Raw genomic sequence first — 17,561 nt, forward strand, 5'->3', positions numbered from 1 at the left:
GGGTGGGAGAGGGAGGATGGACAGGAGGCTCAAGAGGGAGGGGATATGGGGACATGTGTACGCATATGGTTGATTTGCTTTGTTGTGCAACAGAAACTAACACAGTATTGTGAATCAATTATACTCCAATAAAGATCTATTAAAAAAAAAATAAAAAGACTGTAAAGAAGGGGCTTCCCTGGTGGCGCAGTGGTTGAGAATCTGCCTGCTAATGCAGGGGACACGGGTTCGAGCCCTGGTCTGGGAAGATCCCACATGCCACGGAGCAGCTGGGCCCGTGAGCCACAATTGCTGAGCCTGCGCGTCTGGAGCCTGTGCCCCGCGACAGGAGGGGCCGCGATAGAGAAAGGCCCGCGCACCGCGATGAAGAGCGGTCCCCGCACCGCGATGAAGAGTGGCCCCCGCTTGCCGCAACTGGAGAAAGCCCTCGCACGAACCGAAGACCCAACACAGCCAAAAATAAAATAAATAAATAAATAAAATCAAGTAAAACTTTAAAAAAAAAAAAAAAAAAGACTGTAAAGAAGGACATTACATAATGATCAAGGGATCAATCCAAGAAGATGTAACAACTGTAAATATATATGCACTCAACATAGGACCACCTAAATACATAAAGCAAATATTAACAGACACAAAGGGAGAAACTGACAGTAACACAATAATAGTAGGGGACTTTAACACCTCAATTACATCAATGGACAGATCATCCAGACGGAAAATCAATAAGGAAACACTGGCCTTAAATGACACATTAACCATTGACAAAACAGAAAGACAACCTACTTAATGGCAGAAAATATTTGCAAATGATACAACTGATAAAGGGTTAATATCCAAAATATATAAACAGCTCATACAACTCAACATCAAAAAAACAAACAACGAGATTAAAAAATGGGCAGAAGACCCGAATGGACATTTCTCCAAAGAGGACATACGAATAGATGGCCAACAGGCACATAGAAAGATGCTCAACACTGCTAACACCAGGGAAATGCAAATCAAAACTACAATGAGATATCACCTCACACCTGTCAGAATGGCCATCATCAAAAAGACCACAAATAGGGGAGTTTCCTGGTAGTCTAGTGATTAGGATTCAGTGCCTCCACTGCTGTGGCCCGGATTCTATCCCTGGTTGGGGAACTGAGATCCCACAACTTGCACAAAGTGGCAAAAAAAAAAGAAAAAAGAAAAAAGAAAAAGACCATAAATACCACCAAATGTTGGCAAGGATGTGGAGAAAAGGGAACCCTTGTACCCTAATGGTAGGAATGTAAATTGGTGCAGTCACTGTGGAAAACAGTATGGAGGTTCCTCAAAAAACTAAAAATAGAGCTATCATATGATCCAGCAATCCCACTCCTGGGTATATACCCAAAGAAAATGAAAACACTAATTTGAAAAGATATGTGCAACCCAATGTTCATAGCAGCATTATTTACAATAACCATGATACAGAAGCAACCATGTGTCCACCAACAGATGAATGGATAAAGATGATGTGGTGTGTGCGTGTGTGTGTATACTAGTCAGTTATCAAAAAGAATGAAATTCTGACATTTGCAGCAACATGGATGGACCTGGAGAGTTTTATACTTAGTGAAATAAGTCAGAGAGAGAAAGACAAATACTGTATGTTATCACTTATATACGGAATTTTAAAATAAAACAAACTATTGAGTATAACAAAAAAGAAACAGGCTCACAGATACAGAGAACAAACTAGTGGTTACAAGTGGGGTATGGGAAGGGGGGAGGGATAAGATGGGGGTAGGGAATTAAGAGGTACAAACTACTATGTATAAAATAAATAAACTATAAGGATATACTGTACTGCACAGGGAATATAGCCAATATTTCATAATAACTATAAATGGAGTATAATCTATAAAAATTTTGAATCACTATGTTATACATCTAAAACTAAGATAATATTGTAAATCGACTATACCTCAATTAAAAAAAAAAAAAACCAAGACTCCATCCCAGACCCATTGAATATAGATTTCCCCTGGTCTAGATGATGCTGTAACTTCAGCTTCCCTCCCTGATGTTACATCCTATAGCAAAGCTTATCTGAGTAACAGTTCTGATGTCATGATGTTTATTTCTTAAAAAAACCCTCTGTTCACCACTTTACTTTCAAATTTCATGGTGGTAACTCAGTACAAGGGAGCAACATGTATTTGTCATCAAGTGGCAAATATCGGGCAAATTAAAACAGACCTGGATTTTTACTTTAGCAGTGCCACGGCTGAAAAAAATTATTTAATATGAGACTAATTCTGCCTACTTTATGGTACAAAATGTGGGCACTAAAAAAGAAAATGCATGTGAAGCACAGGGCACAAAATGCCTGGCATTGTGGGAAATAAATGTTCTCATCCACACCACACACACAAACACATGCCCTCCCCTTGCCAGCATTTCTGCCTGAGGGGCCCTGGTTTATTTTCCCCATTCTAACCAAACAAACTTCCTTATGGTAAAATTCTGGAAGGCTCATTATTCCCCACCTCTAAGCCTTTGCTTGGGCCACTTACCGCTGTTTTGGAAATGAGCTAAAAGGACATTTGTGTTGCCCCCTATGCTGCACAAACATGACCTTCAGAACAATTGCTTCTCATACTAACCCTATTGGGTTTCCTCTCAATGACTTACAAAAAAGCTGTTTATAAATGTTATTATGTTGTTAATTCCTAAACCTCTCTCCCAATAATTTTTACATTCCTTGAGGATAGGGACCATGTCTCTCCCTTCATTTATAAGTCCCCAAAAGGATCCAGATACATTTTTCTACTGTGACAGTTCAATTGTAGTATCTTTCAACAGGAATAAAACCAAAGCATATCTTCTGGGGTGGGGAGGATAGTTGAGAAACAGCATGTTCATGGTGGTACCTGTTTTTAGTCTGATACCCAAGAATCACAGTACTGGTTTTTTTTTTAAACTGTGGCAAAATACACATTACCATGTTAACCATGCTTAAGTGTACAGTTCAGTGGCGTTAAGTCCATTCACATTGTTGTGTATCATCCATGCACAGAACTCTTTCCGTCTTGCAAAACTGAAACTCTGTACCTATTAAACAATAACCTCTCATACCCTTTCTCCCAGCCCCTGCCAACCACCATTCTACTTCCTATGAATCTGACTACTCCAGGGACCTCATGTAAATGGAATCATACAGTACTTGTCCTTTTGCGACTGGCTTATTTCACTTAGCATAATGTCCTCAAGGTTCATCCAAGCTGCAGCATGTGTCAGAATTTCCTTTCCTTTTAAGGCTGCATATTATTGATTTTTGAGAGGGAAAAAATAACTCTACATGCCTATTTTAATAGATTGCTTTATTTATTAATATGTCACTCTAAACATTACATAAATACAACCTATATAACTAGCGTATCAAACCTTGTTCCAGTAGGAAGTTCAAGAGTACATTTTAGGGCTATTTGAAGAAATACCAATACTTTGGCTTTCATTATTATATCAGATGAAAAAAACAATTCAAAGAATAGTTTTCATCTCCTGCTATGATTAACAACAAAACCAAGTAGAAAAATAAGAGAGCATATCTAAAAAAAAAAAACAACACAAGATACTCAAGTACTTTCTGAAAGACTTTTTTCTGTTCTCTTCACTGAAAATATACTCATACAAATTACTCAGTAATCTAATATGAGAAGTGGTTCTTCACCTATTGGGAACTCAGTAAATATTTGTTTAGTGAATGAACTATCTATGGAAATGGATCTATGTTAATTTGTGCTTTTTTAAAGTTTTTTTTCAAGTAAGAGCAATAGTAAACTTACTGAAGTTCTTGTTTTGTCCAGATCATAAGCCTATAGACAGTGATTGTTAGAAACACTACCCATCATAGCTAATAATCAAATTAATGTACATTTATCAACCTAGTAAGAAAATTCTATTATGTTGCAGAACTAATTCTAACCTAATAACTCATTGGGCTTCGATCACTTGCAACATGGTCAAAAAAAGGGGGCTGGGACTTCTGGGTTTGTGTTTATTTCACCTATCAATGAATTTCCATCTTTGGGCCCTCACCCCCCAACATACACTTAGAAACATTGCTGAAAACAGTAGCTGCAGCATCTCTTCACCCTCTTGTTAATTGGGGTCTGAAAATGGATTCGGTCTCTAAATTCAGATGGAGGACCTTCCAAACAGGAAACAGTTCACTAAAGGAGCTCCCACAAATGGAAATGAGTCCGTGGGCCAGAGAGCAGAACAAAGCTTTGTTCTTGAAGCAAGCTCAATGGGCACACATGATAAAACTCAGAGTTGAACACTCTTACTTCCCAAAGTCACATTTCATAACCAGACCAAAAAAACGCCCTCATAATTTAGATCCTTTTTCAAAGTTACCTAACACAATTAAAAGGAAAGGAAAATCAAATGTGAAAGCTGGTGACATTTCAAATAAGCAAAATGTGTGACAGCATTTGGCATAGATAAAAATCGATAAAAACAAATTCTATTAAGTCCTGTAAGAAACTTGGTTTTAAGAACCACTTATTTGAGTCAGACGTAGCAGACCTGATGATTCAGCAACCACAATTCAGGAAGGCAAGAAGAGTACATTGAATATATCACTATTTTCCTCTTATATGATTAGCATTTAGAGGAGAAAAGGTGGGGGGATTTAAATTTGGGTTCTCAAATTTAACCTTAATAAAAAGCTGTTAGTAGTGGAGACTCTGAGTTATAAAATATCCACTTTCACCCAAATGAAGTTTCTTTCATTATCAAGTTTTCACAGATAGTTCTACATTACTACTCTTTATGTACTTAAGTCTTAAGAGAAACCCTGACTAACCTAGAAATTCATCTTCACATAATTATCATTTCAATAGGCTTATATTAAATTGAATATTATTTTGAAGTTAAAAAAGTCATCAATAATGCAAATACACAAACAAAAGCCTCAGGCAATCTTAACTATTCCTTCACAGTGAGGCTACTGAACTAGCAACTAATGCAGCCCTTCAACAAGCCCCCAAGTCAGCATCTGTCATTCCCAGCGGGGCCTCTACATCTCTCACAGTTGGCACCCTATCCCAACCCCTGGCGTCAAAAGGGTTGTTGATATGTAAGCCAGGAGACTTGCCGCAAAGCCCCCTTTCCAACTTCAGGAGTTCCTCTAATCAAAACCAAACCAAACAAAAAACAAACAACCAGCTAGACTTTCACCCTTTTACAATGTCCCAGCCAAACGTTAAGGTCACATTTAAAATATACACATCTGGAAATAAGGGTTGTTTAAAATGGGTTCAGGAAAAGCCGTACACCCTTCCTGTACCCCTACACAGAGAACTGTATCTCCATGTGAGCAAAACAACCTGATGGGCTCTTTTACCTGCAGAATTACATCACCCATAGAACACAAACGACACACCATCACCAGCCCCAGAACACTCACACAAAACCCAGCAGTCTTGGGCTTCAGTTCTTAAAGGCTCCACATTTACTGGCTTTAGCAATGAACTCCTTTAGCAGAGGGCCATCCATTTGCCAAAATGCTGCAGTCTGTGTAACTTCTGTCAAATGATTGATGCAAAACTTAAAGCAGAATTCTTCTAAATCCTGGACACACACAACAAAAATAAAAACAAGAAGAGGCCTTTTTAAATTAACTTTGAATTACTTCTCTCCAGCTCCCTCACCCTCCCCCAGAAGAGATTTGAGGCCAGAAACCTCAAACTAGGCAAACAAGTGACCACAGGTACATGTCAGAAAAATACAAACTATTTACTCACCACACAGTAAAAGCAATGGTTCCCCTACTCAAGTCTGACTCTTCAAAACACACACCCACACACCCACACACCCACACACCCACACACACACCGGGGGGGTGATTTCCTCATGGTTATCACACAGTCTAGTCACTCAAAGACATGGTTTTAAAAAGCTGAAGGCAACTTTTGTCCATATCATATGTTTTACCACATTCAAGAAGTCAGAGAAAAGAATTAAGATGTGGGTCATTTGGTCCAAGGAAGAGAAGACTTTAAGAAACAGAAAAGTGATGAAGAGAAATGGTCAACCTAAAGTGACACATTAAAAATAAAACTTCCAAAGACCTTAAATTCACTTTCATGCTCTCCTACATAAAAATGCCTTCATTTTTAAAGCCACAAAGAATAATATACTACAACTTCCACCACGTTAATTTCTCGGATAGTCAATCCACAAAAGAATAGTCACAGAGGCTTGACTTTTCAGTTAGACAAATGGAAGTTACCAACTACCAACATTCAGAGGGAGAGTAACATACACAAGTGGCAAACCAGAACAATTTAAAAATCTATTTCTGGGGCTTCCCTGGTGGCGCAGTGGTTGAGAATCCGCCTGCCAATGCAGGGGACACGGGTTCGAGCCCTGGTCCGGGAAGATCCCACATGCCGTGGAGCAACTGGGCCCGTGAGCCACAACTACTGAGCCCGTGTGCCTAGAGGCCATGAGCCACAACTACTGAGCCCGTGAGCCACAACTACTGAAGCCTGCGTGCCTAGAGCCCGTGCTCCGCAACAAGAGAAGCCACCACAATGAGAAGCTCGCGCACCAAAACGAAGAGTAGCCCCTGCTCGCTGCAACTAGAGAAAGCCCACGCACACAACGAAGACCCAACACAGCCAAAAATAAATAAATAAAATAAATTTTTTTAAAAAGATCTATTTCTACCTATGCTAAGACATGCTTTCATCTCCAGCAAAACTCTACTATATTGTTGTTTGTCCCTTCAAGCATTGGAACAGGGGCTTCCCTGGTGACGCAGTGGTTAAGAATCCGCCTGCCAATGCAGGGGACACAGGTTTGAGCCCTGGTCTGGGAAGATCCCACATGCCACGGAGCAACTAAGCCCATGTGCCACAACTACTGAGCCTGCACTCTAGAGCCCGCGAGCCACAACTACTGAAGCCCACGCGCCTAGAGCCCGTGCTCCACAACAGGAGAAACCACCGCGATGAGAAGCCCGTGCACTGCGATGAAGAGTAGCCCCCACTCACCGCAACTAGAGAAAGCCCGTGTGCAGCAATGAAGACGCAACACAGCCAAAAATAAAATAAATAAATCTATTTTGAAAAAAAAGTGGAACATATTTATTAGATCAATTAGGTACCTGGAATGTACACAAAGATGAAGTCTCATAGCTCAGTTTCTGTAACGTGGCCAGCAATACTGAACGTCAGTACTCAGGGTTCTGTCAAACTAGGATCTCAACAACTGTTAAACTGTAGGGTCTTGGCTTCGTGTTTCCCAGCCACCACCAAATGAGAATTTTAGGCAGGGTGGGGAAGGGCCGTGTCCCCATACAGAAATACCCCTTTCAGACCCCTACAAACAAATAGTTCCTTATTCTAAGAGCCTCTCGTCCCTCCCCTCCACTCATATAACCAGTAAGAGATAAACCACATTTAATGTCTCTCAGCCAGCTACTGTCAGTTTTATTCTCCAGATAATTGAAAATGCATTTAAAATGTTAGCACAATACCTGAATCCAGGGCTTCCCTGGTGGTGCAGTGGTTGAGAATCTGCCTGCCAATGCAGGGGACACAGGTTCGAGCCCTGGTCTGGGAAGATCCCACATGCCGCGGAGCAACTGGGCCCGTGAGCCATAACTACTGAGCCTGCGCGTCTGGAGCCTGTGCTCCGCAACAAGAGAGGCCGCGAAAGTGAGAGGCCCGCGCACCGCGATGAAGAGTGGCCCCGGCTCGCCGCAACTAGAGAAAGCCCTCGCGCAGAAACAAAGACCCAACACAGCCAAAAATAAATAAATTAATAAAAAAAAAAAATACCTGAATCCATGTTTTTTAGTAAGAGATTCCCAGTGGGGTGAATGGACAGCTGAATGCTCAGGTGTATTACAATAAACTAAAATGTTAAACAATAGAAAACATTCTCTCTCTCACATTATTATTAAAGAAAAAGCACTACTCCTGGTATCATAACCCAATGGTTAATAAATAGCTCTAGGGACTAAATTATATTCCATGGAAAGATGAAAGTCATATTTTAATCTTGTTTATCAAAAATAGAAAACTAGTTTATCTACATATAACTTAGGAAGGAGCCAGTCATAGCACAAAAAGTTCTTCAAACCATGTAATGTATCAGATAAGGATCTTTAAATATTAAGTTTTAATTATATAATTTCAAATTCAAAGGAGAAAGAGAGGGCACTAAATTCTGACACTGCAAAACCTTACCACTTCTATATCTGCTTATTTGGAATTAAAGAGCTTTGTAGTATAATGAAAAAGTGAGTTTATTCAGTTTACTAACTGTATAGATTACCTTGAGTATAAACTTTAAGAACTTTTTTATATAGTACAGGTATACAAATGGTGCTTCTAATTACAAATCAGTTCATATACCTATGAAAATAGTTTTATCAAACTGCCTTCCCTTCCCCTCCAATTAGTTTGGAAAGATTTCTCAGTACAGTTGATACTTGAAAAACACAGGGGTTAATCCAAGTATAATTAATAGTTGGCCCTCCACAATCGCAGGTTCAACCAACTGTGGATCGTGTAGTACTGTAGTATTTACTATTGAAAAATATCCACATATAAGTGGATCTGTGCAGTTCAAACCTGTGTTGACCAAGGGTCAACTGTATTCAACAGTTTCAAGAATACTGAAAATAATCTAAATCTGGGTTGTTTAAATAACTAATTACACCTTGGATAAGGCAGAACTTGGGAAAAGGAAGCATTGAACACACTTGAAGAGAGAAACTGGAATTTGCACGTTCATTTGCCTGAACCAGAGAGTGGCACAGCCAAGCACATTCACTTCGCAACCTGAGCCAGTGTGCTATTGATGTTGACGTGTGGATTAGATAAACACCCTTCTGATAATTCTTTTTTTTTTTTATAAATTTATTTATTTATTTATCTATTTATGGCTGTGTTGGGTCTTCGTTTCTGTGCGAGGGCTTTCTCTAGTCGTGGCAAGCGGGGGCCACTCTTCATCGCGGTGCGCGGGCCTCTCATTATCACGGCCTCTCTTGTTGTGGAGCACGGGCTCCAGACGCGCAGGCTCAGTAGTTGTGGCTCACGGGCCTAGCCGCTCCGCGGCATGTGGGATCCTCCCGGACCGGGGCACGAACCCGTGTCCCCTGCATTGGCAGGTGGATTCCCAACCACTGCGCCACCAGGGAAGCCCCTGATAATTCTTAAATACTATAAAAACCTATGTGATCTGTTCACCTCACTCTGCAAACAATCAGATCTTCAATTACCTAGAAGAAAATGCAACCCTTACCGAACTAATAAGTCAACTATAACAGGACTGCTGGGCTTTAAAAAAAAATTTCTAAGAAGGATGAGAAGGAGCACTTGACCAGTAGATGAAAAAAGTTCCTAAGAGTCTTCTCAAGGCCATGGAATAAGAAAGTGGGGAAGGGTGTAAAATCAAGGAGTCTAATATGGTATTCTTGGTGTTTTAGAAACCAAAGTCCATGTTTATGACATTCTGTGGTGAAATTATTATAAAGTGGTTCTGAGGCAAATCAGATTTGTTATAATTAGTAAGGAAGATCAAAATAAAATATTGCTATTCTAAATTTACAAATTTGTTCCAAATCTTTAAGCATTTAAATTAAATTATTCCAATCACTATACACACTCTGAAAATAAGTTGTTTTTCCTTTCCACAGATTTTCTTTAGAAACAAAACACAGAGAATTGATGGTCTTAATATCCGCATTTTAAAAATGCTAACGCAGCCTTCAACGGAGTTCTTATCCAGCCTTAAAATCTAAAATACATGAGAGTGCTAAGACTTCCTGTGGAAGGACACTTGGCCAGGGTGAGACCTCTGTGTCACAGGCCACCCTTGAGACACATTTCAGATGGCAGATACCGAGAACCACACCTAACTGTCCAAACGTGTTGTTAAAATAATTACATAGCAAAACCCAAACACAGTAAGTCTCGAATTCACTTGATAGTATAGTTGACCGTTGAACAATGCAGGTTTGAATTGCGCAGGTCCATTTCCCCAGGATATTTTTCAATAGTACATACTACAGCACTACAGGATCCAAGTTTGGTTGAATCCGCAGATGCGGACGAACCAGGGATATGGAGGGCTGACTGTAAGTTATACGCGATTAACCCCTGCACTGTTCAAGGGTCAACTGCATATCAAGTACAAAATATTCCACATCAAAGTAGGTTTTGATTTTGTTTTTTAGTATGTATTTAAGTGTCTCACTATACTGGAAAAAAATTTTAAAGGTGCTTTCTCTCACTACCCAAAAAGTATTTTACAGTCTACTGATCACAAAAAACTTTTAATTTAACCCCTTGAAAAAAGAAATAAATGCTGACCATCTGGCTTTAGCACGAAGTTTTCCAATACTCATAACCCAAATCAGTTGTGGAATTAGATTCCTGGCTCATATTTATTGCTTCCCACCAAAAGCAAAATTTTAAGACATAGCTGCTCAGAAAGTAGGATTTTCTGGAAAGTTCTCTACTTTGGTTAAACAAAAAAAATTCCCCAACTGTTTCTTCTAATGTTCAAATAGACACAGAAAACAAAAATCTCCTGAAAAAAAAACAGTATAAATAGAAGCATTTCAAAATGTTTATAATGTGATCAGAACTATCACGAGACAATGTTTTATACGCATTTTCTCCCTTGATGTCGATACTTATTCAGGTTTGTACTAGAGGAATATTTAAGTGCTCCTTCTCCAAGTCCTTCTTTACTTTTTAAAAACGTGCAGAAAGTTTGACAATGCATTCATAATGCAAGGGTTCCACAACAATTAGCTTACTTTTTAAAATCTCCACAACTACTGAGTCAATACATTTTTGCTCTTTTTATGTACGTCCATTTGCTTCAAAATTCTCTTGTCAAAAGGAGGCACGGAGGAACCACAGTAATTTTTAGAGCAAAGAGAAGAAACATGAGAGGCAGGTAGTCTCCATCCTCCCAGCATTTCAACCAACAGAGTGAAGGGAGAGTCAGGTAGGGTCCCCAAGCTCAATGTCTGAAAATAACGGATTTTGCAGCTAATTTCCAAACTGCCTTAGGAGCAGCTTCCCATCAACTAATAGACATAGTAAGTGGGTTTCATTTTTATATTCTAGAAACTTCATTTGTTTACTTTCTACATTCTACAGTATTAAGGAAATAAAACGTAAAGCTACATTAGTCAATTACATAACTCCCAACACAATCAAAACCATACAACCTAGAAAGAAGGCTTTTTGCCTTCTATTTTCTAATTTTTCTACAGTGAATGTGTAATATTTGTGGGGTTGTGAGTTGTTTGTTTTTACATTTTTTTAAAAAAGCACAACTTCATGGTGAGGTGTTTCAAATATTACACATTCATTCGTTCATTTAACTCAACATACATTTCTGAGTGCCAACTATATGCCCGCACTGTGACAGACTCTGGGGAAGCACATGCGTTTGTGGTCTCAGACAAGGGACAGCTTTTAATGTATCTATACTTGATATCAGAAAAGTGAAAACTAGTGAAGGAAATGATCAACCGGCCTGGGTAGAAGTGGAATAAGGCATTTTCTATAAACTTTGTGGGGTAGATTTTAGCTGAAAGTGAGAAAGAAATTTCCAGCAACTTGAGCCGAGATATCTGCCTCTGCCCAGGTGGTTCTGACTGGTTTTGGTCAGCAAGATCCTAATCCCAAGAATATGGAACTCATCAGCACTGAGGAGGAGTATGGTGAGACACAGAAGATTCTAAAGTCAATCACCAAATGGACAGAAAAGCCATGGACCAATTTAAAATTACATCATAGGGCAAAAGTAAAATCTAAAGAAATAGCGTTTCTAATAAAGATGTTCACGATGACAAAGAAAGGGTAGGAAGAAAACTATATTTCCATTTCCCATTAGAAATGATTGACTTTGATCATCATTCCATCTGTTGAAAAGGTCACTGAGAAAATCAGCTATATCTGACCTTATCAAATATTTATAATGATAATATAACCTGAAATAAAGATAGGATACATTTTGAAAATGCAAGACATAATGGTCCATTTCGATCCCCGAATGTGACAAAGATGAAGTCTATCCTCCACCACATCCCCAAGGCCACAGCTGCAGATCTTCGCAGGTGTCTGGTAAATTCCCTGATACCAGGTAATCTGCCTCATCATATGATGACAAAATACCTATAAGAAAGACTAATTGTGCCATTTAGGGTACACACCTTAGCTAGACATCTGGAACTCCAAAACTCTTGCTCTTTGACTTTTATTCTCCATGAATATGTAAAACCAACCATACCAGCCTTTAGTTCACTAATTATCCTTCATGTGTCCTTCACGTGGTACAATCGTCATTCAGTTCAACAAACATTTATCATGTGCCAGGCACAAGGCACACAGATGAATAAGATACAGTTCCTGCTCAGAGGGAGCTTAACAATCTGATGATATCGTGGCTCTAAGTTAACTTAAAGAAAATGTACATAAATGTCCCAAAACACAAGACTCCCAAAAGCCCATTCATTCAGAGACTCTCTAGAGATCCATCAATCAATCCAATATAAAAAGCAAACAAACAAAAAGGAGTCCAGAGCAAGCTCTTCACCCATGAATAACCGTGAGTGATAATTAGACAATGATAGAATTTCAGAGCATACACAGCTATAAATCACAGGGCAGCCTTGGCTTACGACAGGGGAGAGCTGGGGTGACAGCAAAGTGGATCTTGAGAAAAATATGTTAAGCTGACCTGGAGGAATACTTGAAACTAAAATATGCTGTTTGTTCGTCCCATTAGGTATGGCACTTTATATTCCAACCTGCAGTACAGCTGCTGGGACTTCAGTTAGCTTCCTATCTTAGGTAAAAATATAAGTAGAGAAACAACCATTTTTGAAACTATGAACAGAGAATAAAGCAAGCCAGATTTCATTTTTTAGGGGTCAATCAGTTCAGTGATTCCCTACATAGAAGTGAAGTTACTCATCACGCTTGTCTCATACAAGAAAGGGGGGAAACGTGCTCACGGGGAGTTAAGGGCGGTTTGTGTTTCTGCTTATTGTTTTATGTTACCTCTGCATCATATCTGACCGCGGCAGAGAACAATGAAAAGGCATTCTCCACAGTGATTCCTCGCTTGATAATGTGCTGACAAAGTTTCTTCAGTCTGTTTTCACAGTAAGACGTCGCCAAATCCAAAAGGCCTAAAAGTAAAATGTGGAAAGCTTAATTGAGGTTACAATAATTTCCAGTAATTTATAAATATATATATATTTCATTTTGGTGAAGAGTTATGTAGATAAATCAGCAGAAGCTTCTTAGGGAATAACACTCTGAATTTTATTAAATAAATTCTCTTTTTCAGTCCATCCCTTCCCCACCTCCCAAACATACCTCTCCTATACTCACTTTATACAATTCCTTCTGTAGTACAAAGGAAGGGGAGAAAATTGAATTTCCCCCCTCATTTTGTTTCCAAAATGATGCACTAAATCCATTAGCAACTTATACTTCAGTATTAAAAAAGTAAAATAAGACCACAGTCATATATAGTGTCCATAATTATTAACCATATCTATACAATACTATCTTTAAAAAAATTTTTATTGAAGTACAGTTGACTTACAATGTGTTAATTTCTGCTGTACAGCAAAGTGACTCAGTTATACACAGGTATACATTCTTTTTTATATTCTTTTCCATTATGGTTTATCCCAGGATACTGAATATAGTTCCCTGTGCTATACAGTAGGACCTTGTTGTTTATCCATTCTATATGTAATAGTTTGTATCTACTAACCCCAAACTCTTGAGTCCATCCCTCTCCCAAATACAGTACTATTTTTTAAAGGCATTTACTTCAAATCTTTCGTAAAAACCAATAAACCTAAAACTTTTTACATTTCAATACTGTAAGAATACAGGGAGTTATATTTTTGACCCTGTGCCCTGGCCAGTCCCAACGTGGCTGGTACCTATAGCATCTTCAGGCGGCAGATCCACTGTATCTGTGTAGAGGTACTGGAGAAAGGCACGGTACACTGGGTAGGAAAACTGGTCTATTTCTATCACCTCCTTCATGTCCTCATTCCAATAAGACTGGAACATGGATCGAAAGTGCTCACACCTAAAACGGAACAGCAAAAGTTACCTAATTAAGTTGATGAAATCAGGGAAAAACAAATATTACACGTATGCTTAACTACTACTATCTGAATAGTATTGGGTTGGCCAAAAAGTTTGTTCGGGTTTTTCCGCAAGATGTTACAGAAAAACCCAAATGAACTTTTTGGCCAACCCGATACATTCATTCCACGTACAAGAACCCAAACATATTCCGCAGGCAAGGGCTTTTACATTCACCTTTTACGTACACTCACTTTCATTTTTCATACTGCCTATTAAATAGTAAGAATTATACATGGAGCCTAGAAGTACCTACCACTTCAACAGTACCACTGTTTGCATTTGATAGACCCCATTCAGATCAAGTTTTTCTGCTCGCTTGTTTTTTTTTTTTAAATGTTGTATAGAACGGCATTTTAAACAATGAAATTAGAAGAAATTCAGAAATGAGTGTTCAAACTTTTGATATATGTTCATGTCATTCAAATGATTCATTTTTTGTGCGTCATGTAATCAGCATATTCTTGAAACTGTTTTAAATGTTAACTGAATTATATTTAAGAGGATTTTTTTTCCATTACCTCACATGACAATTTTCCTTCTTTTCTGACTCATCTTCAAAACAGCCACCGCCCCTATTTTGTTCCTTTGCTCTGACCTGCTCCCCTCCCTCTCCTCCCAAGCCTGTTACCAATTTATTTATAAAACACATTCACTAGAATAGTCACATATTTCAAGAAAAGCTAAATAGGTCTTTTTGTATTGTATTTCATACACAAATCCACCTATATGAGGAACTGATTTCTTTCTATTTGTTTATTTATTATTTTTGGCTGCATTGGGTCTTCATTGCTGCACGCGGGCTTTGTCTAGTTGCAGCGAGCGGGGGCTACTCTTCGTTGAGGTGCACTGGCTTCTCATTGTGGTGGCTTCTCGTTTCAGAGCACAGGCTCTAGGTGCGTGGGCTTCAGTAGCTGTGGCACGCGGGCTCAGCAGCTGTGGCTCACGAGCTCTAGAGCACAGGCTCAGTAGTTGTAGCACATGGGCTTAGTTGCTCCGCGGCATGTGGGATCTTCCCAGACCAGGGATCGAACCCGTGTCCCCTGCATTAGCAGGCGGGTTCTTAACCACTGCGCCACTAGGGAAGTCCCTATGAGAAACTGATTTCTGAATACTCAATTTTCTTCAAGTATAACATACTTCATAATTTTTTAAAAATCACCTTTCCAAATCCTTTTAAAATGAGTTACACTATAAACACAAAAATACTTTCAATATCCATTCAGAATACTAAAAGAATGGCTCCACTTACAAAGGAACTTACCTCATCTGGGAAGTAAAAAGATACAGTTGCCTAAGCAAGAACTAATAGATGAATTGGTCAGAAAACTATACAGGAAAGGAACAGACTGGCTGGCCACAGGTTCACAGACAGAAACATTTCCCGTTCACCTTTTCAGTTAATACATTGGTGCAGATACTTACTCCCTTAAAGTAATGAATGACATAGCTTTTCGGTTCCTTAAAACTTGTTATTTTGTAAATAAATATTTAACTACATTTTCAAAAAAGACTTGTAAGTGGCTAGTTTAACTCTCAATGGTCTGATTTTATGTGCCTCTTTCTCTGTAATGGCAGCCTCAGTGAGCAATGGTCCAGGTACTAATAAATACAAAGTTCCCTCACATTTATACAAAGAACTCCTGCCATTTACTATATTGAAAAACATTTCTTTAATTGGGAATTAGATGTCTCTCAGGGCCAGGAAGTCCAGTATTCCTAAGAGTTTTCTGCTTATGGAAAATGAATCTTTAATTAAGAGTAAAAAAAGATATATAGGCTTTTCACTGATAATCTTTTGTATTTTCTTAAACCTTATATACAAATTTTTTGATCAAAGTAAGCATTCACGATCTCCTTCATTTGAAAAACAATACAGAAAAATACTACCACATTACACTTTTTCTAAAAGGCACATGAGTGCACACACACATAAACACACACACATAACACGCAAAACTCTTCATAATGAATGGATTGAGTTGTGCCATTTCTCTCTCCTACCAAGATTATTTCTTATTAGTCCCCATTTTGTGGAATAACAAAGAAATGGAAATTGTAGAAGAAAGTAAGGTTATTGATGACTCTAAACTCATGCGAAAATACCTGATTTTCAAAACAGCTTTATGGACATGGATATATTTCCCATCAATTCGAAACTTCAGATCAGCAGTTTCTGGACTGTCAAATTCTTTCTTCAGTGACTCTGCAACTGTTAAAAAGTCTTCATGCTCTGAAGGAAACGAGCACATTAATACAGGAAGCTCAGGAAACATGTTCAAGCTTTGAAAGACTTCAGAAAGATAATGATTAGCATGATGGATAATTCCATTAGATTTTTTTCAGAAGAGTTCGGACCTTACTCAACAAATCAATTCCACAGTATTAAATTAAAATCAATGTCACAGAAATTAAATTAAATTTCACAGGCTAATGGGGAAACAAAAAATCAGGGACCCTCATTGGCACTGAATGAAGGTACTACAGACGCAGGAGACAGTTTTTGTCGTCCCCTGAGAAGGTGATTCTCAGCAGCTGCTGTTACCTAAGTGTCCTAAGTGTATAAACTTCAGAAAAATATACATATTTGGAAAGGCCAAATACCAGTCTGACATGCTAAGTTAGACACTAAAAACGTGTATTTTTTTAAAAAAGGAGAAAGTTATAGATCATCATGATTAGGTAACTATTTCTCTCAAAAATTGAGTGGTGCTCTTCTAAGGCTAAGAATTTATCAATTTTCCTCGACAGAAACTCTAAGGACATCTTTGCTCTGCTTTGGGATAGTTTCAAGGAGTTGATAAATTTGACTCAAGGAGTCCTAAGAAACAAACTCACCACTTACGCTAAGAGTTGTGTTCTTTCACAGGGTGACCCTTTTCCCTCGGTATCTGGAATCTAAACATCCTTCTTAACACTAAAAATTAATGCAGTACAAGCAATAATCCTTACACACTATCTAAAAGCAGAGCAAATTTACTTAGTAGGAATGTATACTTAGAAAGAACAGCTTTACAAAACCATGATCACACTGCCTGATAGGAGGTGTAAGTACATGTCATTCTTATATGTAAGTAGAATTGTGCTATCATGAAGAAAAGTAAAGGCACTTGTACAAACTCACGCAACACTTTCTTGTGCTTTCCATGTGTGAAAAAGGGAAAGAGGTAGAAGAAGGCTAACAGGGAAATTTTAAATTCCAGAGACCCCCGCTGGCACTGAATGAAGGTACCATCGATGTAGGAGACAGATTTCCACGTCCCCCGAGGTGAGAAGGTGACTCTCAGCAGCTGCTGTTACCAGGGCAAGTCTCAGAGGAGGGACAACTGCTAAAAACTAGGCTGAAACTTAACAAAGGAGCTTTCC

General features: G+C 38.7%; 2 protein-coding genes across 13 annotated transcripts in view; one reads left to right on the forward strand and one right to left on the reverse strand.

The window, feature by feature from the left end:
• SETDB2 (SET domain bifurcated histone lysine methyltransferase 2) overlaps nt 1-17,561 on the forward strand; it is a 306,643-nt gene that overhangs the window by 87,263 nt on the left and 201,819 nt on the right. The gene's annotated exons all lie outside the window — the stretch shown is intronic.
• The window catches only part of RCBTB1 (RCC1 and BTB domain containing protein 1), a 67,262-nt gene continuing 53,042 nt past the window's right edge, over nt 3,342-17,561 (reverse strand). For all 12 annotated transcript variants that reach the window (XM_007193744.3, XM_007193740.3, XM_007193736.2 and 9 more), the window contains 4 exons: nt 16,302-16,428; nt 13,985-14,136; nt 13,083-13,213; nt 3,342-5,613 (listed from right to left, as the gene is read on the reverse strand). In XM_007193744.3, the coding sequence (XP_007193806.1) occupies nt 5,473-5,613; nt 13,083-13,213; nt 13,985-14,136; nt 16,302-16,428 (551 nt within the window). In that variant the 3' untranslated portion in view covers nt 3,342-5,472. The remainder of the gene's footprint in view (nt 5,614-13,082; nt 13,214-13,984; nt 14,137-16,301; nt 16,429-17,561) is intronic.

Source organism: Balaenoptera acutorostrata, chromosome 18 (assembly GCF_949987535.1).
Source record: "Balaenoptera acutorostrata chromosome 18, mBalAcu1.1, whole genome shotgun sequence".
Taxonomy (NCBI): Eukaryota; Metazoa; Chordata; class Mammalia; order Artiodactyla; family Balaenopteridae; genus Balaenoptera; species Balaenoptera acutorostrata.